The sequence below is a fragment of the Xiphophorus maculatus genome, chromosome 19, assembly GCF_002775205.1.
Source record: "Xiphophorus maculatus strain JP 163 A chromosome 19, X_maculatus-5.0-male, whole genome shotgun sequence".
In the NCBI taxonomy this organism is placed as follows: domain Eukaryota; kingdom Metazoa; phylum Chordata; class Actinopteri; order Cyprinodontiformes; family Poeciliidae; genus Xiphophorus; species Xiphophorus maculatus.
In genome coordinates this window covers 21,890,273-21,912,323 of record NC_036461.1, presented here as the reverse complement: position 1 = coordinate 21,912,323, position 22,051 = coordinate 21,890,273, and the positions used below count along the sequence as shown (strand labels likewise).

General features: G+C 36.9%; 1 protein-coding gene across 4 annotated transcripts in view; it reads left to right on the top strand.

The window, feature by feature from the left end:
• The window catches only part of slc4a11 (solute carrier family 4 member 11), a 142,221-nt gene that overhangs the window by 49,227 nt on the left and 70,943 nt on the right, over positions 1–22,051 (top strand). For all 4 annotated transcript variants that reach the window (XM_023352326.1, XM_023352325.1, XM_023352323.1 and 1 more), the window contains exons 2-3: positions 1,925–1,975; positions 11,211–11,327. In XM_023352326.1, the coding sequence (XP_023208094.1) occupies positions 1,925–1,975; positions 11,211–11,327 (168 nt within the window). The remainder of the gene's footprint in view (positions 1–1,924; positions 1,976–11,210; positions 11,328–22,051) is intronic.

Below are 22,051 nucleotides of genomic sequence, written 5' to 3'. Positions count from 1 at the left end.
GTCTTCTCCTTTCAAAGACTTTTAAAAGGTTTTACATTCTAATGAACATTTAACACTACAACTGGAAGACTTTTTAAATATCCAAAACAAATAAAGCAAAACAAGCCAAACAAGAAATAACATGAATTATGAAGTCTGTAAAAAAAAATTGTCCTACAAAAAAAAGGTTAGGACAAAGGGTAGGATTAAAAAAAAAGGGTGTTGAGACCAAAACACCAGACTGAAGATTTCAGTCATTTAGTTTTGGACAGAAAAGAACAATAAATCATGGAAATAGAAATTGAGCTTGTTTTAATTTATTGTGCTATTAATTGGTTTATTGCTTATTGTTACAGGCCTAATGACACATTTGACTCTTCTTCACTGCTCTTGTTTGGAGCACACAACATGTTAGCTCACATTCGCAATGCACCGAACAACAGGTTGAGATACTAATGAAGTACTTTATTTATTTATTTATTTATTATTTTTTATGGCGTGCAGCTGAAATATCACAAAGATTAAAGTGTGACCTTAAACTAGGAGGGAATGAAATCACTCATAGCTGTTCATAACTCGTTGGGTCTAGCAATTACTTCCATGCATGTTTAATTTGATGGATTTATGGGCAGCATTCACCACAAACTGGACAGGACTGCATCCCAAACTGCAGCATAATAGTTTAATTTTTTGTATTTTTAACTTGCACAAATTAAAAATATATATATTTCCTCAATAATATTCCTTGTTTTTTCTGTTTCGCATCGGTTTGTTCATAAGCCTCCAATACAAGTTCAAAGTTGAAATGTAAACATGAATGCGTGTTCTTTGTTGTCACAAGTGAAAGAAAAAGGTGAGACAAGTAAAGCTCATCACCAAAAATACTGCTTCACTGATATGTTCTCAACTTCAGTGAGTAATTAGAGATGCAAATCTTTCAGTGAACATCGATTCGATTCCGATTTTCAGGGTCAGGATTTGATTCAGAAACGATTTTTAATTCAGAAACACAATCTACAGATTCTGTGTAAATTATGTGAGTGACAAAAGGAAAGAAGAGCTTTAACAAATAGAACATTTATTGAAAACAATTCTGTATCAAATTCCATCTGTTTATATTTTAATAATTTCTGGAGAATTGTTCAAATATAAATACTATGATGATGCTGATGGGTTAATGTGTCAACAGGCTGTGAGGAGGAATCCCACAAATAAAAATAGGGACGTTCTGGCATTCTACCAGTTTGTTTGAGGTGAACAGTCTCTGTGAAGAAGCAGTGGGGCTGTTTGGGTGGTATTGGATGGCAACGGGTGGGCAGATTACTGTAGCAGCTGTTGTCCATCTTGCTAACTACTAACACTTCCCGCTGGCCCGCAGTTGTGAAGGAAAGTGACAGTGTAAGGAAAGTGTATCAAAACCGCTTCGATTGTTCCCACTGGAATCGCATTCAAACAGATTGGATACGAGGCAGATTTGGGAAGAAGCTCAAATCTGACTCAAAAACAAAAAGCAGATATATCTGAGTGTTCACAATTATTCGACTTAACCCTCCATAAAATAAGTCTGATTTGGGTGACATTTGCCTTAGTAAACAACCAACTCTTTGGCTGATTCTGCTCAGTGTGTTTGTTGTTACTGTTCTCCAGAAAGCAGATTGTTTCACGGTTCTGACTAAATGAACAAAATTTTATTTTATTTTTTTAATTTTATTTATTTGTTTTTCAAAGGTGTGAGGTTTTCATTTCAAATAAGCAGAATGTTTCCGAGTACACACCAGAGCCAAATCACACACACACAAAAGACAACATAATGGTGCCTATTTGTTTCCCATATTAACAATTACCACATAATTACAACAAATGGTGTTGTATCCTGGGTCTTTTTTTATTGTTGATCAGATTTCCTTCCATAAACACTCTTTCTTTTCCTGTGCTGCTCTTGCAGAGGCGCCTCCATCTGGGATGTCCAAGAATGGATACTTCTTTCAAGAAATGGGTGAGCCTGATGCATCAAAAACAGAAATTCAAAACAATGCATTAGAATAGGGGTGAAAATATTGATCTTTTCATCAAGAGATGAGTGCAAACATATGATAAAATTTTAGTTATAATAGTCTTTTTTTTTTTTTTTTTTAAGTAAAACGTTGTTTTTCACTTAAAAAGAATTGGGAGAATTGCACCCAAATCTCATTGTTACAATGATAATATTCTCTTCTATTGAGCTAAAGTTTGAATGGGATCCCAGTTTTCTAATTTGTTGCAATAAAATGCATTTCCAAGACAATTTATTTACCACAGATGTGCATCTTCCCGTTTAAAGAAGACGTTGAAACTGCAGCGCAGACACAAAAACCGCTCCCAGCTCTCACTCTGCGCTGCGTTTGGATATAAATAATGAACTTTTCTGTCTGTTATAACAGCAGTTTCATTACCTTCAAGCCAAGGAGAGACTCCCAATTAGTATGTGCAGCCATAGCAGTCAAGATGGAATATACTTGCGTTGGATCTCCCTGTCTCCCTCAGCCAATTATTCCCCTTCCTGTAATACAGCGATTCACTCAGCAGAGTCGCGGAAGGCCCCCTGCTGCAGATGAGCGTGGCTGTCTTTATTAGGCAACCTTTTATCAAAAATATGAATGCAATTACATTATTGTTGGTATGTAAGCATTACCCGCCGTCGTCGTCGTGGGGGATCATTAGCAGAGGCTGGTCTGGAAGCTCAATTCTGAGCAAACGTATGCGACGACCAAACAGTGACTCATGTTAGCGTGTTAAAGGTTTTTCTCTAGGCCACCTGTAAGGTTCTGACCCGCTCCGTGACGCAGGTTCTGTGGTTTACACAAACTCATCGTTAGCATGAACGCCATTAGCGCTGAAATGACTAATCGGATTAATCGTGTTGAATCGATTGTTGATCGTCAACTAATTTAGTAATCGATTAATCATTAACTGGATTATACAGTTGGTAAAACATGCCATTTGCTGGAAGAACAACTCACTCAGAGCTGTAATTAAGGCAAAACTGTACCAGAAATACGAATGTTGGCCCCAGTCGGACAGAGTCCATCAAGTGTGAAAACTAGGCCTGTCACAATAAATAATAAATCAATTAAACACATGATAAACTAAAATAAACGCAACAATTTTCATTTGCTTGATTTATTGTTTTTCTTTTTTCTCTCTTTCTACCAAAACTGGTCTTCAGTCCGGTGCTTTGGTCTCAACTATCCTTTTTTGAAAGATAATTTTGTCTACAGAGACTTCAGAATTTATTTAATTTGTTGTTTCTGTTGTTTTGTTTATTTATTTTGTATATTTAAAATGTCTTCCAGTTCCATGTTTAAATGTTCATCAGAATTTAAAGTTTATCTACCTTTGAGAAAGTGTTCTTATATTATTCTTCCATTATTACCATTATATTTCTTGAAAATTGTCTATAAAAACCCCCAATATTATCATTTATTTCAATAAGTTCTGGGACAATTAATTTTCTGGCAAAATTTGCTATCATGACAGGCCTACTCAAAACATCCAGAATTGCTAACTGAGAAGTTCCTTCATTCGTCCACTGTGAGCAGTGTTTCCTCGAGGGTCTTAGCCTGGGGGTAGGGGGGAATTATTTGGTGGGGCTCCGCAGATTGATCATTCCCAATTTCTATAATTTTGGCAATCAACAATCGGTTCAAGCCACCAGTCTTTTCTACCACCACAAGGGCCTGAGAGAGCTACAATAGTCAGCCTACTGTTGCCAGCTTTGCAACTCTTTTGCTACAGAAACAAATCAGTGTACGCTAAAATCAGTCAGGCTTTTTAAATATGTGCAGACTGTGCACCATTACTTCATTTTAACAACAGCAATCAGTCTGTAGAACAATAGATTGGTAATGACCTTTGACAAAAACAAAATACTTGTCTTGAATGCCTATATATTTAACAGAACATTCCTTGGATAATGTTTGGGGAAACACTGACCCCTCATACAAACCCCTCATATCAGTAAAGCCAGAAAATGCAGTATGCGTAAGCATCTGACCAGTTCTATATGTGCTACTTCCTCTTTACAGCACACATCTTGTGAGAGTGTTAAGAGTGTGTGTCACTGCGATACACTCCAAACACCATATATGAGCAGCTGCTCTCCAGCATATGGAGCTAATTCTGTTCTCAGAACGCAAATCGCAGAAGTTTAAAACTTTTTAATGATGCAAAGATGCTTCGGCGTGGGAGTCGGCGTAATGTCACCGCTCCAACTCACCTCAAAGGCGGCCGTGGAACATCGCAAAACGTTTGAACCGTATCAAACAAAACGAAGCCCTCAGCCCTCGTTCCTTCCACATATTGCACACTTTGTGTTAGCACAGAGTTAGTGGGGTTAGCCTCACATGCAGTTTGTTCAGATTCAATATTCTGTTCAGGCCAAAAGGTTGTCAGACAAAACCCAGATTTAAAAGAATTATCTACCTAAAGTAAGAAAATATGCGAGTAAATAACAAAATTGCTGAAATGACGTTATTATATTTTGAAACAAACCCAGGGTTCCTGCTGGTGAGCTGTAGCTGCTCCCACACAAGGTGATTTGAAAGTCGGAGCGTCAGCCGGTGGGTCTGAGGCTCGGAGGGGGAAGCAGGCAAGGCAACAACACGGCGAGGTTCAGCTGATGTCAAGCGCTGAGGGATCGTCCTGATGCAAGACAAACTAAATACACTGAAATTGGTGCCTTCTCACAGATGAGGTCAGCAGATAAAGAGCACAAGTATGAGATTGTTAGCGTCACATCACGACGATGGCCGGCTGATATTTGGGAACCGGGTAGTTACTGTAGGATTTGATTTAAGGCTCCTGTGTCACGAGGAGATATTGGGATGACTCACACAGAACGGCTGCAGGGCGAGTCCTCTGAAATTCTCTACCAGACAAAATACCTGAACGTTAGACATCCAAAAAAAAGCCTTGATTTAAAAAAAATTTTTGTCTGACATATCTAACCACAAAAAAATCAATTTTTTTCTGTAAACTGACTTCATTTCCACATTTCTTTTCTGCATCTTTATAATACAGTTTGTCAATTTTTTCCCTACTGCATCACTGAGAGCTGATTTCGAAGAACGTCGATTTTACATCTCAATTTGTATTTTTCTTTAAAACTCAGCTTCACTAAGGGAAATAAAGTGTTAAGTGCATCGCCAAAGGATTTCTACCTCATATTTTTTCATATTTTGTTGCATTACAAACACAAATCGAACTGCATTTTTTTGAGATCTAGTCTAATGGAGTAATACAAGCCAGTGTAGTGGAAGGAAAATAATACTTTATCTTTTTTTTCTTTTCAAACAAATATCTGAAAAGTGTGGCATGCTTCTGCATTCAGCCTCTCTGAGTCAATACTTTGTAAGACTACCTCTCACCGTCACTACAACTGTTTTCCAGCTTTGCACTTCTGGAGACAGAAATGTTTTTTTCTGTCGTCGTTTTCAGTCAGGCTGAATGGAAAGCATCTCAGAACATCAATTTTCAAGTGCTGACACAATTTCCCAACTGGATTTGTTTTGTCAAGCTCAGGTCCTCTGGGCCGCATCCAGGCTGAGACGCATTGTTTTATTTTCTAAGATAATTCCATAGGTGTGTTATTAATAATGACACCCAGGGTTCCATCCTGGGGCCTCTCTTATTTAATATCTACATGCCCCCGCTAGCTCATATTATAACAAGTAATAATATTAGTTGCCACAGCGATGCAGATGATACACAGCTGTACATTACGATGTCACCAGGTGACCATGAACCCATTCAAGCACTGAACAGACTGAAGTTATTATGTTTGGGCCAAAAGATTATCAATCGAGTCCAGTGGTGGAGAAAGTACTCATACAATGTACTTAAGTAAAAGTACAAATACACAGACAAAAATTTACTCAAGTAAAAGTCAAAGTACCACATTATTATTTTACTTAAGTAAAAGTAAGAAAGTACAAGCTTTTAAAACTACTTAAGTATTAAAAGTAAAAGTACTTGCCGACCATAATACCTAACGGCTTATATAATGTCATTAAGTGTACCTATCGTATTTAGTTTTAATAAATCAGTAATGTACCATTTTAATGAGCAATGCTGCAGATAAAGCATGTTTTTATTGTGTTTACCCCCTGTGACAGTTTAGATTTAGATATTTTATTCTATGCATCAGAATTCCAGGGATGACCTGCAGGGTTACATGTAATTAGGCAAAATGAGAGAAATTATTATACCTTTGAAATGTTTTATTTAATTCAAAATAAACACGTTCAAAAGAAAATTGTTTCCCTGAAAAAAGGGACTTTAAACTGACCTAACAAACATCAAGCGATTTGGAAACATCTAGTCTTTCGTCCTAACAAAACATGAACTTAACTTTTTTGCCAGCTATTTTGAGAGAACTGTTAACAGAAAGGGGCTGACAATAAACACCTTCCAGGCAGGGGGGGTACGGCTGACTCTGTGGGCGGGCATGTCCGCCAATGTCGCCGGACTTGCGACAATTGCGTCTCATTGGAACCCATATTCTAATTTATTGAATATGACTGTAACTGTTACATGGAGATTATTTTAATGGCGCTAACATTTATTCAATAACCAGGACGTGAAGGAGTTTAGCGTCAACTTATATGTAACATTCATGGCGGGAGACACGACCGCAGTAATCACTGTTACTTGCAAGTTCATGCTAGCTTATAACAATATACAGTAATCGTATTTATTTACTGCAGTCGAGTTCAACAAAAAGCTTGCTAAGATTACATAAAACTTCACTAACACAAATTAATTTAACATCGATAGCGTTTAGCAACTTAACTTACCTCAATATGTTTTTTTAAATTTGATGGTGAATTTTTGAAAGATAGAATTTCATGCTTTCGGGGAAGGCAAAGGCGGCATTGGAATCTCCAGGAAGCGTTTTTTGACCCAGTTATTTCAAAGAAATCTTTTAAATAAGGCCATGGGTGGGGCAGGTCTTCTGGAGGATGACTATCCTTGGACTCCATTCTGGGAGTTAATGATTCTGCAGGTCCTGCGTACTGTGCTGCTCTTCTTGAGGGAGGGCCTAATGGTTATTTCCCGCTTTGGATTGGTTCAGCGGACTGATTCTGCTCTCGCCATTGGATACTTTCAAACTAACGAACAAATCAAAAAACTGAAATGCGTCTTGGATGTAACGAGTAACGAAACGCTATGTAGAAATGTAGTGAAGTAGAAAGTACAGATACTTACTGTTAAATGTAGTGGAGTAAAAGTAGAAAGTATCCATTATTAAATCTACTTAAGTAAAGTACAGATACACGAAAATTGTACTTAAGTACAGTAACGAAGTACTTGTACTTCGTTACTTCCCACCACTGATCGAGTCAACGCACAGCTTCAGTTATTCCAGCTAAATACCAGCGATCTGGGTGTAGCGATTAACTCTGATCTGAACCTTCAGAGACACATAAAGACAAAGTTACAAAGTAGTTGCATTGATTACTGCAACAGTGTCTTTACAGGTTTTCCACAACAAAAAAACAAAAATCAAACCGCTGCTGCTGGCATTCTGACTAAAACCAGGAAGATGGAGCATATCACCCAGTTCTAAAGTCCTTCCACTGAGATAATAGACTTTAAAATGCTATTGTTGGTTTATAAATCACTGAATGGCTTAACTCCACAATACATTAAAAACTTACTGTTGTTGTATCAAACTTCCAGACCTCTCAAGTCTTCTGGTTCCAGTCTACGTCCCCAGAACCAAACGATGAGAAGCAGGTTCACTTTTTATGCTCCTCTAATCTGGAACAAACATCCAGAAACTGCAATCATACTGAAATATAATTAAAACTAAAAACCTGCTTGTTTAGAGAAGCCTTTGACTCATAATAGCTGGAATACTAAACTGTAGTTTGCTTACTTTGCAATGTAATATTTTTGCTTGTTTGCTGTTTTACATTCAAGCACTTTGAATCACCCTAGTCCTGATATGTACTTTACAAGTAAAGTGCCTTGTTAGATCTTTCTTTACCAATTAAATGACATAACCCACAATGCGCTGCAACATCTACTTTGTGCCAAACAATATGGCAAACCAAGTTACCACCTGTTGGTGATGAGCTGAGCGCAGTGCACAGTGAGTTCACACAGTGCCTCACTTACTTTGAAGTGCAAGAAAAATAAAAAAAACGGCCTGGGACTGTAAACCATTTGGTTTTGACGTGAAGAGCGCATACAGACATTGAGATGGAGCTTATAGACATGTTATATTTTTGCTGTACATCCAGAAATGTTGTGCATGCACAACTCTGGAGGGCAAAAAAAGAACCTGGAGTTGAGGGTATTATTAAGTGCAGCGCACCCACCAAAGGGAACGTAACATATAAAAGCCAGTGAAAAACAACTTAAAAACATTCATATTCTTCTGTTTTTCTCACTCTCTGTGTCGGCTATGCGATGCACAGACCAGTTGCCATAGCAACCGACTGTCAACAGCGCCACCGTTACATCAGGATTCAACGCCAGAAGACACTCAAATATTTACCACACAAAGAACAGAACATTCAGCCCATTACAGAATGATGTTTTCAGGCTTGATGTGTGTTTTGTGATTATTAATAAGTGATCGCCTGAACACATCGGTGGTGGATTAGCTCATTTAAATACCTGTTTCTGAGTGTTGGTGTGTGGGTTGTTTTTTTACTTAACTGAATTGAAACACACCAAATTCCACAGCACATCTACATGTTAAGGTTGTCAAAGTCATAATTCCCCCCTCCTCGCTTTTTTATTTATTTATTTACTTTTTCCTGACAACGAAATGTGATTCCTTTGGACCTTATCTAGTTGTCATAGTGTTGACAATTAGTAGCAAAGCATGACATCCTATTTCTTTTATACATCACACCTACATTAAAGAGTCAGCGTGTTATCTTGATAGGTTGTCAGCTAAAACCAATGGTAGTCATTGTCAGCGAGCAGCTTTTTGCCTCCCAGCAGGGAGCTGGGGGCGGGATCTTGCCCATGTGATGTCATGTTGCAACGTGTCTATAGGACGGCGGTGCAACAACACTCAAGGCACAGTAAGAGTCCATGGGTTCTGCACAGTTTCCCCTCTTCTTCCCGTCTTCAATGTCCCGTCTTCTGCTCCAGGTTGTTCATAAGTTGTCCATGTTTGGCAGTTCTTGCTGATGCAAACAGTGTGATGAAAATGAACAAGACGGCAGACAGAAGCCATCCACACCTCCAAAGTACTCTCCAGATTCCCTCCGCTCAGACCCCAACACCAAACATTAATCGGCTTGTTGCCAGGAAACGATTCTAAACATCTTCCTCAGACAGAAAGCCCATGAAGAGCAGATTAAAAGAAATATGTCCTTGTCCTTGCTTTAGTGAGAAAAACACATTTATTTCAGTTCTTCGAAATCATGTATCTAATTTATATAACTGCTATTTTTTTAAAAAAATGTTGACCTCTAAAGTCTCTTACATATTTTCCTCTAGGATTATCCTTTATATTATCTTAATCCATCCTCCCATAATCTCTGACCAGTTTCTTTGTCCCTGCTTAAAAACGTTCCCTACATTATGATGCTGCCACCACCATGTTTCACAGTGGGCATTGTGTGTTCTTATGTCTTTCTTTAACCCCTCTTCCATAAAGGCCACATTTGTTTTCTTGTTGTCTTCCTGACAGTTTAGGAGGCTCGTTGTGATTTAGTCAGTTTTTCTATTTATTTTCATTTTCACATAAAGGGATGAATCTTTAAATCTTGGTATATTATTTAATAACCTATCTACATCATAAACGTCTCCTAACCCGTCTGCTGTGTTCCTTGGTCTTATTAGAAGCACACTAAGCTGAATATTGTTTAAAAATGCACACTTGCATTGAAAGCGCTGCTTCTCAGCTAAGTCTGCATGGTTAGCTTCCTTCTTCTTATATTTGAATTTAGTGGAGGGGTGTGTGGGAGTAGGGTTTGCTGTTTACTGGATATCCACATCGCCTAAAACTTCTTAAATTCATGTATCTAAAATTAAGTTCTTATTTAAACTGACTTTAAATAAATGAACCACAATATTTAATGTTATTGTGGATGGACTATTTACCCTCATATATTCTATGGAGAGACATTTAGCCAGTTAGAAATATAAATTTTACACTTACCCATTATGGATGTAACACCCCCCCCCCCCCCCCCCCCCCAAAAAAAAAACCAGCTACTTAGCTAGCTAGAGTAAAGCTAGCTAGGGTAGCTACACTTTTCTTACCCTTATTTAGGTAGGCTAGCTAGTTTTTCACATCCATCATGGGTGAGTGTAAAATTTATTGCCAGCTGGTTGAACAATGTTCTTCTTAGCCATTGTTTCACTTCTGTTGCCAAATTGTACAAATTATTTATTTGCAATTTTCTTTTGTTCATTTCTCTCATGATAAAGATCATTCATAATGGTCTTTAAAAGTTCTTAAAAATCTTACATTTGTGTTGTTGAACCTCTAGTTTAAATGGAGCTTCAACTCCTGCTGCAGAGTTTGGACAAATATCTGTGACAACATGTAAATACATGACAGCTAAAAACAGAGTAATGAGTTCAAATCTTCCTCTTTCTGTTATGCTGTATTTTGTACATCTTATGTCTTCCTGCTTCTGGGGACATGGCTGGAAATCTCAGGATCTAGACAGGAGTATGAAATGCTGGTTGTTTGAGGTCTGGACCAATTCTGTATCATAAACAAATATTCATTCATTTTGTTGACAACTCATGTGCAACGCAAATGTCATTTTCTTTGAGATGGATAAAGTGTCAACAAGCGTTTTAATTCAATGAGAAATTTTAACTTGAACCACAGAGACTTCACGCTCCAGCAAATTACCTTCATTTCTTGAATTCAAAACAACAGGAAAGCTGAACCTAAAGTACAACAAATGAAGATCAGATAAAAATGACAGATACACAGTGTGGAAAAATTGCACAGTTCTATTCTAATTTTTTCCTGATTTTTCTAAATGTATTTTCCAGAACTCCCAAGTTTTACAAAGCAAATAAATTTTTTAACCTCAAAAATTCTCTGGTTAAAAAATAAAGAAACCCTAGCCCTTTCTCAAGACCATAATTGTATATTATCTTTATTCAATGCGAGTAAACTGCTAAATATTAACTTTGAAAGTTAATAGTGAATGATGATGTGCATGAGTTTGGTAACCACAAATCTTTTGCTGTTGTGTCCCCAGAGCAGCGGGAGGCGGAGCAAGAGGAGGACAGCGAGTGCCGAGAGGAGGGACAGGACCTACCGATCGCCTGCGGCGAAGACATCCACCTCTATGACAACCAGATCAGCCCTGGACCAGGTCAGTGCTGCAGAGGAGAGGCGGCAGCGCCTGAAAACAGAGTTTTATCAAAATGGTTGAAGTTACTGTCTTAGCTGCTGTAGATGACCCTCTTGCCATCTTCATGTAGTATAAATCCAGATTAGGGGGGCTTTAGATGCTAATGCTAATGGCTACCCTGGAAGTGGTCAAGATGAAAGACACACTTCTGTGATTTTTTTTAACAACTCAGATCTTTAACTGTGTAGATTAATGTTGTTGCTGACATGTTGGCATCAGTCAGTTAGTTTTATAGGATCTGATGGTGATTTCTACAGAAAATGGAGTATAATTAACATACTGAACACAGAACATGGAAAGTCTTTCAGGCTGAGGTAACCATCTGGAGTAAGAGTAAAGCAGTTTGTAAAGCAAAAAATGTTAGTTGATTTAATATAAATGCATTTTTACTGTGTTGTACTTCAGCTTTTTTTTAAGGCTAAATAATATGGAAAGCTGTTTCATATGTATATAAATAAATAAATGCTGTTATTTATAAATGAATATTCCATCTAGTAAATAAATGAGTCCATAAAATTAAAAATAAATCTAAAAAAATTGTACAAAATAATTATTTGGAGCTTATTTCAAGATTTACTATTTTCAAGATTTATTTATGTATTTATGTCACAGTTTATTTTGTAATAGTGTTTTATTTTGTGACACTTTGTAGAATTTGGTTCCATATTTCGTAGACTTTGGATTTACCTTTGTTTTTATTTTGGGGTATTTTTAATTCAAATGAGGGGGCGAAGATTTTTCTGTGGAGCAAATCGGTTTCGCAAAATCTAATCCTCCAACCCGGAGGGAGACGAAGAGAACGCTGTGACTGACCAAATGAGCTCCCTGTTGAAAATATATTTATATCTAGTGTTGAATGAATTAGTGCCTTGTAGAATGAAGCAGCTGAAAATGTTTAGGAAAAAAAAGGGATAAATTAGAGCTTCATTTTAGTTAAAGACAGATAATAATAGGGATAACACATTTGTCAGCTAAACACTGATTAATTTCACGTCATTATTTTCTGGCATATAAATAAAGACTTAAAGTGAATCCAGGCCTGATGGGGGAGGGGCATTTAGCTTCCCTAAATGATTCTAGTTCTGTTGAGTTCAGACATTGATTCTCTGTTGAAATTCACATTCAAATCTGTAAAAACACATTTCATGGCTCCATCAAATACGACTCGTCGTCCAGGTGCTAAAGAGGCAAAGCAGCCCACATCATCACTCTGCCACCACCATGTTTGCTGTTCTTTTTCTGAAATGCTGAGTTACAGGACACACAGCCTCCAAGAAGTTCAACTTTTTCTCCTCAGTCCACAGACTTTTTTCTTAAAGGTCTAGGAGACGATTGAGATTTTTTTTGCCAAGTCTTTTCCTTTTCTTTTTTTTTTTTATGTTTGAAAGATGAACACTGACCACAACTGAGTCCATTATTTTCTTCTCAATTAAATTGAAAACCTATTTTATTAATCCCAAAACAGAATTAAACGCGGAGGCCTGCAGTGCTTGATGATGTTGTGTGACCTTTAGTGACCTCCTGGATGAGTCATCAGCAGTTCTGGCCAGCGGGTCACTCCTGACAAGGTTCACCTCTGTGTCGGATCCTACTGGTTCACTCAAGTCCCAGAGCCTTGAAGCATTTCCAGTCTGATCGATGTCAATGACTTTGTTTCTCATCTTTCCTTGGGAACATTTGTTACTTTTTCAGATCTTTTAGCATACTTCATGTTGTCAAAGCTGGACTGTTACAGAAATTTCATAAGTGAATTCTGCAACAGCGTTCTAATAGTTTTGGGTTTTTTTTTTTATAGTTTACTTTTATTTTGTTGTGACTTTTTGCTTGTCTAATGAAGTTAGTTATAGTTAGTTTTTTGTGTGTTTGCTGGTTTTTAACAGTCGTTATTAGTTAAATATTTTTTAGTTTCAGTTTAGTTTTTATTAGTTCTTGTAGCAGTTTTAGTTTTTTCATGCTTTGGTTAATTTTTAGGTGAAGCATTCAAAAAGGTCAAAATATTGCATTGTCATTATGTATACATTGATTAGATAATGATTGCTCAACAGAGGATAACGTTTTCAAATGGACTCAATTATTATTGAACTGACTGGTGTTTTCTCATTTCTCACCACTTTGCAGACTGGAAGGAACATGGAGTATCGTAGTTTGACGTAAACTGCTTATATGAAAATAAATATCTATTTCACATCAGTTTCAATAGCCAATAAACAGATTCACAAACACAAAAACCAAGGTTATCACATCTATAATTTCAGTATGTTTTAGTTAGTTTAATAAACCTACAATATAATTCCAGTTATAGTATTTCCCCATTAATTACAAATTTTACTTATTTCTGTTTTTGTTGTTTCATTTGTTTTAGTGTCGCAGTAATGAGATTTACAAAACATGTTGCAAATTGGGCTTCATACATGATCTAACAGTGGACAATAATTTTGCTCATAAGCTTTTTATCTTCATAAATGAAATTATTACTTTCAGTATTGGATGTTATTACATTACTTTTTAAATTCGCTTGATCTGAAACATTTGTGACAACAACAAAAAAAGAAGTGAAACTACAGCGACGTAGTTTGACAGGACGGTTCTTCTGCCTTCATATTAGGTCAAGTTATTTATTTCAGGTTGAATTTAACTCATTTTAACATAATACAGTAATTATGACAACTGTTTCTCTAGACAATTAGATTTGTGCAACATGCGTCTTTTGTGCAGTGGTTATCACACTTACCCCATGTGGGGCATTTAGATGTATTCGTTATGCTAGTTAGAGTTAGCATCAGTGGCAACATGAGACTAAATCTGTGCATTAAGCACCTCTAATAAAAGCACACTACAGGAATAAATCCAGTGGTTGAAACCACATGTCTTTGTCGGCTTTGTGTAACTGTAATGAGTTGAAAACATCTCCACTGCAGGTGCAGGATGTTTGTGATGCCCATCACAGCCTGCTGGTAGATTTTCACAGCGTTATTCACTGACAGCGCGACTGAATGCTGATTAGTGGGCTTTGTTTTGAGTCTCTGGATTTCCCCCTGCTGTTTGCATACCTTTATGTTTTTTCCTATGCCAATCTATTTCATTATTCTGCATCAACAAATGAGTCCTGGAATGTGTTCCCTGTGTGTGCAGGGCGCGTGTGTGTGTGTTTGAGCAGAACGTTTTCCTCCCATCCTGATTAGTTAGAAAAGCAATACTGTTGAAAATAAAATACTTTAGTTATTAAGTGAGAACAAAAGATGCCGTTTCATTCTTCAGTCCAACTTCAGGTACATCTTTCTGTTTCCTACCACCCTTCTTTCTGCTGGTGTTAAATTTTATTCAAATCTAATTTTTGCAAATCTGGTTTCCAGTATATTATTTTATTCAAACTTTACAATAAATGATTAGTCCATATTAATAATCAACCACAAAGATTATTGACTAATCACACACAAAGAGTGGTAAAAGGGCTGAAACTAATGCTTATTTTAGTTATTAATTAATCTATCAAATATTGTGATGATTCGCCAATTAATCAAATAAAGAAATTGGCGAATTCTGAATATTTTTCATTTAAGTTTTTATTATACAATATTAGAAATGCATCGAAAGATGCAAATAAACATATAATAGATGTTCCTTTTTTAAATAAGAAAATAAACATTACATTGCCTAAAATACAGTAACATGGCAAATTTTCAGAGAAGGTTTGATCTTTTGTAGTAAAAAACAGCAAAAAAATAATTATAACATCAACATATGAAAAAAATCATCCCTTTCTGATGGATACCAATATGGTGTAGGACTGATCTCTTTTTTGAATTAACAGATTAATAACTGGATAGCTAAAGGTTCTTAAGATACTTCTTTTTTTAAAACAAAATTTTAACTGAGAAAAGGTAAAACAAAGTTTTTTTTATCTATAATGTGTCTGAAATGTCCAGGCTTAATTACTGCTCTGACTTTAAGTTAACTATTGATCGATTTCTAAATTACTTGACGATTATTCCAATAATCGATTCCTCTCTATTGATCTGTGTAAAGTGTAACTGTAAAGACAGATTTGATGTGGCTGAACACAAATGTACACTGTACACTTAAATGTGTATTTTATTTCAGTCATGGTTTACTTTCTGTTGTTTAATGAAACAAAATCCAATTATGACTACATTTTTGGTTGGAAGTTATTAATTAACATTAATTAACATTTCTCAAACAGAACTATATTACTGATTAAATGAAAGTGATCTTAAAATAATTTTATTGTTCATCGCAATAACTTCTGGGAAAATTTATTGTCCAACAATATTCGTGACAGGCCTGTGTTTGTGCAAGTTGTGTGTAGATTTCTCTCCAGGGTGTATTCGGTACCAGGCTGCAAGATGACATAATTCTGCCCTGCGCTGACTATAAAAGTTTCCAAGCACAATATTAGTTTGTGCTTATGTGGGGATTAATAACCACTGAAGAATACTGGCTTCCACCAAACGCCCCGCAACACAACAAACAGTTTCAGAGAAAATTATGTTTAAGTGTAAATGGAGCGTTTGTGAGAGCCGACAGGGTTTTTGAAAATGACGAAGCATAAAACGGTAGGAACATTTCTGCTTATTGTCACCTTGTTTGAGTGCAGCATTTACTGCTGTGAACTGGACTGGCCTGGAGGGGCTCCTGACCTGCACCCAGCGGAGAATGTGAAGGCTGAGTTTGAAAGGAAAAGGTTAATAACAATGATCTCATATTGAGTTGCAAACAATGAAACATGATTTCTGCTTGTGTGGCCGGGAATGATTTTAAATTGAGTTGACGCAACATGAGTGAAATATCTAGGAAAAGTTGAAGTTAATAGTCTTTTTTAAATGTTTTCACAAGTTTTTCTGGTTAGGGGTTTTAGAGATTATTTTTCTTATTTTTACATCCCTTTATGGGTTTAGCTGTTAAACGTGTGCTACGTTTAATAATGTTTGCTCTCACAGCTCTAAGAATCCAAATGGTAGTTTTTAGTCGAGAGCAAAAGTAGTAAGTAGAAGCAAAGACTAAAGTTTTAAAAATGTTTTTTAGAAAGTTTTATTTAGTTCTTGTGTAAACGCACATTAAAGCTGCAGTATTTAGCTTTTATAAACAATATTTTAAAAATAATAATGGTTAAAACTGTCACTATGTCGTGACAGTATAACATGAAACAATCTGTGAAAAAATCAATCTATTCTATCTCTTCCCTGTGGTCCGACTGCCATCTGCAGAAATACACCACTTACGGTAAGAAACAACCAATCAGAGCCAGGAGAAGGGTGTGAGCGCTGTCAATAATGCTCGTATATTTGCTGTTCATCGTTGCTTTCTGCTGCACTACAGCTAGTTTCCCTTAGCAGAGCCTTTTGTGAAAGCTATGTGGCATAGCAAACGATGACAGCAGATAAGATACCATTTTCTGTAATTGTAAGTTGTTTCTCTGCCATTAGCACATTGAACAGCACATACATGAGCATGACTGACAGTTTTAAGACTAGTTTTTGGCCATATTAAATAAATTTATTTATTTCATTCAAAGTAGACCAAACATATTAATAGTCTATTGAGTTAAATTCCACAAGTACTGAAATCTGTTCGACATGTTCTCTTTAGAACTCAATTCAACCCAGTTGTTTTGGCAATATACGCAGGACTCTACATCTTAACTCGAAAAATAATAATTAATATTCATTTAAAGGGGCAGTGTTATATAAAATCTAATGTTTTGAGCTTTGCATCATATTATAATATTATGTTCTCATCTAAAACATACATGGATTCTTGCTTTGATTCCGTAATGAAAGGTTGAGAAATCCTTTAATCTCCGATGGCAACCGTTCAGCTGTGCAAAACGCCTGGTGGACCTAGCCCCGCCTTTGAGGACAAAGCTCATCCTTGGAATAACGACTTCCAAATTTCCCCCACAACTTCTTCACTCAGCTCCTTCAGACTAGCCAGCAGCAATTAGCAAACACCCGGTGGAACATAGCATCTGCTGAGCTCATTATAGGAGCTACATCTCAGTGCAACACTGGTAAAAATGTTGGCAAAGGGTTAATAGAGGAGCCATGTTTTGATGACTTCCTGAAGGCGGAGTTTCAGAAAGAGCAGGAGTTTCTTAAAAAGACAGGCGCCCAATTTCAAGGCGCTAAATTACGAAGCCAAATTTCTTTAAGTGATATTTGATATGTAGCATTTTTATAACTGAAGGTAACATAGTTACTTGATAACACTATAATTTGACACAATGTTTCTGGAAAACACATGATTCTGCCCCTCTAATATCCTTCCAAAGTCCTCATTGTGTGAACATTAGAACATGATTATTTACACATAACTACAGTATATGTGTAGTGTATAATCAAACCGGCTATAATACCTGAAATATTTCAATCTTTCTGTTCCAGCCAGCTTCCCAACACATCTTACACAACACTTCTCTGTTAGAAGGAGCGTCCTATCAGCACTTCTTAGTCACCTCCCTGCGCCTCTGTGTAAAGATAATTACACGACACTCCACACTAAGATTACACAGCACCCGCGACCGAACAGTTTCAGTGCCACCTTGATCAAATAATGAACCGACCTGTGTCACATGTTAACACTTCTCCCTCTCTGATATCTGAACACCCCACGCCCCCCAAAAAACCTCTCCCGGATTACTTTAAGCCACTCGGTACGTGGAGTCCTACAGAAACCATTAGACGGAGGTGATCATTTGGATGAGGTAATCTTATATGAATATATGAATATCTCCCCGCGGCTGCCGCCTGATGGCAATTAGAGCCTCACTCCCCCCTCTCCCTGACTGGAAGAGGATCAGCCATGCCGTGTGCTTTCTTTTTCTTTTTTTCTTTTTGATTGTAAGGCTTTGATGAACAAAATCCACTGCACACAGCACGTGGCCCCTGCCACTGTTTCATCACTGAAAGGCAACGGTTGGGGTTTTTCTTTTTTCCCCCCACTCCACCGCCTGCAGGCTTATCTCGGCAAGGTATTCGGTGTGACTATCAAAGCCCGCTATCATTTTCTGTTAAACTTAAGATCAAACATGTTCTCTTGTCACCTGGGTTATTGATAATATATCCTCGACCTTCGCTGAGGTTTATTTCCCTGTTTAATCTGGATGGGGGGTCGGGGGGTAGATCTGGAGGAGTTTCTCTCCGATTGATTTCCACGTCGAGCCTGCAGAACATCACATGACATAGAGGAGGAAACCCCATGGTAACCCAATAACTTCCTCCCCTCGGCAAATGTCGGTAACTGCGTTATGTAATGGTGACGGAAGATTGTTTTATGAGAATCGGCGGCCTAGTTAAGGCGACTTGAATTATGCCAAAAACCTCGTTCCCTCGCTTTGTCTCTGTATTGTTTTCCAACATAAAAGGTTTCTTTTCATTCTTTTTTTTAACACTGGGAAAAATCAAGCCTTTTGTACTTTATCTTTGGACTTGCCTCGACTCTGCAGAGATGTGCATTAGAGCCTTATCAATGGAGAAAGTCCAATCTCTGTTCAGTGAGTGCGTTTAGAAACGTGCCTCTTGACATTTTCATCCCCATTAGAAAAAGGGGTCTCTCTCTCTTCTTTTCCTTTGCTGGCTCACTCGCTTGTTCTTGTACTTTTTGATTTATTACTGGAATGACTAAATGTTAATTTTCGGAGAAATGCTCTTTAATGCAAATGCAGAACGGGTTTTTATGACTAGATTTGCATTAAACGTTAACTTGAGCCAAAAAAAAAAAATGGCTTAGAAAAAACTCAGCTTATGTTGAGGAGTTTTAGGAACCCAGTGACTCAGGTCATCTTTTAAGTCTTCTTCATTATTTTCTCTGACATAAATCTCTGGATTTTAGGTCTGACTATGGCTCAGCGGGTAGAGTAAGTGTCCTTTAACCAGAGGATTGTGGGGTCGAATCCTGCCGATGTGCCGCATGGCAAGGCACTTAAATCCAGGTTGCCTACCTTTGTGTATTTTCTGCATATTGGTGAATGCGTGTGTGTGTGTGTGTGTGTGTGTGTGTGTTTGACAGTGCAATTTGGAGAACTTGACTCAAATGTGAAGTTCTATTAGTGGGTACTTATGACTGGAAAAGTCCTAGCTAAATCCATTTCATTTCTTTGTTAGGGGATAAAATGAAAGTATTAGAAGTATAACTTCTTTTAACTTTTTCAATGACTGGAAGCTTACAAAAGGATGTAGTTCACTGTTTACGTTCTACAGGGATGGTACGCCCTGGACAGCTTACCAGTCTATCACAGAGCAACACTAAAGCTACGTTCATATGGCACAACTAGATGCTCAATTCCAGTTGTTTTGCTGAAATGACTAATTAAATACAGCAGACCTCTGTGTGAACCATTTAAGATGCCAAAGCGTCCAGATTGTGTAGAAGATGATCAATAACATCAAACAACACTGCACTTTTACTAATAGTAACCACCATCTATGGATCAATTATAAAGTTATTCAGAGCAAACAGTATCGTCATAAAATTATGAGAAGAAAAAGCTAATAAAAAGAAAACACAACTAATAGCAACAACATTTTGTGGAGCAACTTCTGTAGAGAAGTCTGGATGTGTAGTCAGAGCTAAGAGTGGTGGAGTTGTGATGTGATGCTCTTCAGTGACACCTTTCATAATTTCATATTTATCATTTTCAGCCATTGTTTACATCCGAATTTACTGCGTCTGGCTTCTTCTGGTGCAGAATTATGACCCATGTGGTGACCGTTCATACTGCAGGCACTTTGAGAACTATTGTATATGTAACTGATTTTGTCCCACATATGGAAGTGGCACAGATCCGATTTTTTGGGGATGAAAAAATCGGAATTGGGCCGTTCAAGCTGCCATGAAAACGTCAGATATCGGTTGCACAAAAAATCGTATTGGAGTTGCTTTTGTGTGTTGTGTGTACTTAGCCTTGGTTACACAAAAAAATTTATATCCACTATGTTGCTTCCGGAAAATATGGAGAGATCAACATTCAAAGATTTGACCTGTAGGAGGAGGCCAGAGTCCCCGAGTTCTATATTTATATATACTGTATATCAATATATATAAATGTATATCTATATAGATCTATATCGATATAGATATACATTAGATCTATATAGATATTGATATCTATATAGATATAGAAAATAAAAATATATCGATATATGTAGATCTACAGTATATCTATATATCTATGTAGATATATAGATATAGATCTATAATGATGGATGTTTATAATGATATATATATATATATATATATATATATATATATCTATAGATATAGATAGATATAGATATGTATATATCAACAATTAGGTGTACAAAAACGCACAACAAACCATACGCTGCTATTATTCGTCTAACCCAACCGGCTGCTTTCAGAGGATTCAGAACAGAAAAGAGAGCCAGATGATGCTAATTAAAGTGCTAGATTATCTGATCAGCAACTGGAGTGTGTTAACGCAAAGCCAAGCAGGAAAGACACAACCAATGACTTTAAGGACACAAATGTTTCTGCCCCTTCATCTGTAAAGGGGAAAATGTCCATTCCCAAACAATCTGAAGCACTTTATTCTACTGGGAGAAAGAGTATTCACATGTGGAAAACGTGAAAGACCATTATTAGTGGTGATTCCAACAACCACAAGACTTTTACAACAAAGACTTGGTGGTAGATGAGACAGGAGTCTAGGAACTCCTCTGTACATAAAGGTTTTCACTTGTCAAATGAGAGCAAACTTTGGCTGAAACTACATCAAGTATTGGATGTATTAATGTTGTATAAATAATGGTGGTCAAAATTCCTCCACAATTAAATAAGAGACTAAAGCTGTGCAGATAATGACTACTTTAAGGAAATGTTGCTACAAGCTACTGAATCATAGGTTGCTCCTGATTTTTCACAGATGGCTTTTCCACTTCTGCTTCACCTTTGCTTAATAATGACAATGTGGATTTTATTGTGTTCTTTTGTCCACTTGAGTGGATTTTTTTTTATAATATAGAGCCTGGTAAAGATGAGATGGGGACATGTATGGAGCTAAATTGGGACCAGTTTCAAACTTTTTTTTTTATCACTTTCAAAAGAATATTTCAGTCAGACCTTTTTATTTAGTTTCAAATCTTTTTTTTCAGTTTCAAAATAATGCTTCAGTTACAAACATTTTTCTATTTAACAAACTTTATGGCCCTAATTTAGCTCCATATTGGGCCTAACAGGCAGCAGAGGTGTAGCTTTGGGTGGATGTTGGAGAAACAAAGCCCTCAGAGTTGGATGTGCTTTATATTGTTACTTCTAAATAACAGTCACAAAAATTCACAAGGAGAGCACAAGAAAAATGGCATTAATATTTAATATTTAAACAAGTTTAAACAATTGAGTGAAGTGGTCTATTGATCTTTGAAGGTGTTTCTTTAATTGAAAACACAGTTTTCCATTCTACATTCAGACATGCAGAGACCTTTCAAGCGGCACATATTCACATATTTTATGTTTCTTAACCTTTCTCTAGGGCTCTCCAGGGAAGCAAAGGAGCCACAAGCAGTTACGAACTTTGCTTTGCTCCTCTGTCGTAGGAAAAGTTTTTTATTGCTTTCAATTTTCTTTTTCTTTTTCTTGCAGCTTTGACTTGTGTCTGGGGAGCCAAAGCTGTTTTATTTTCAGTGATAAATAGTTGGCTACCACTCTTC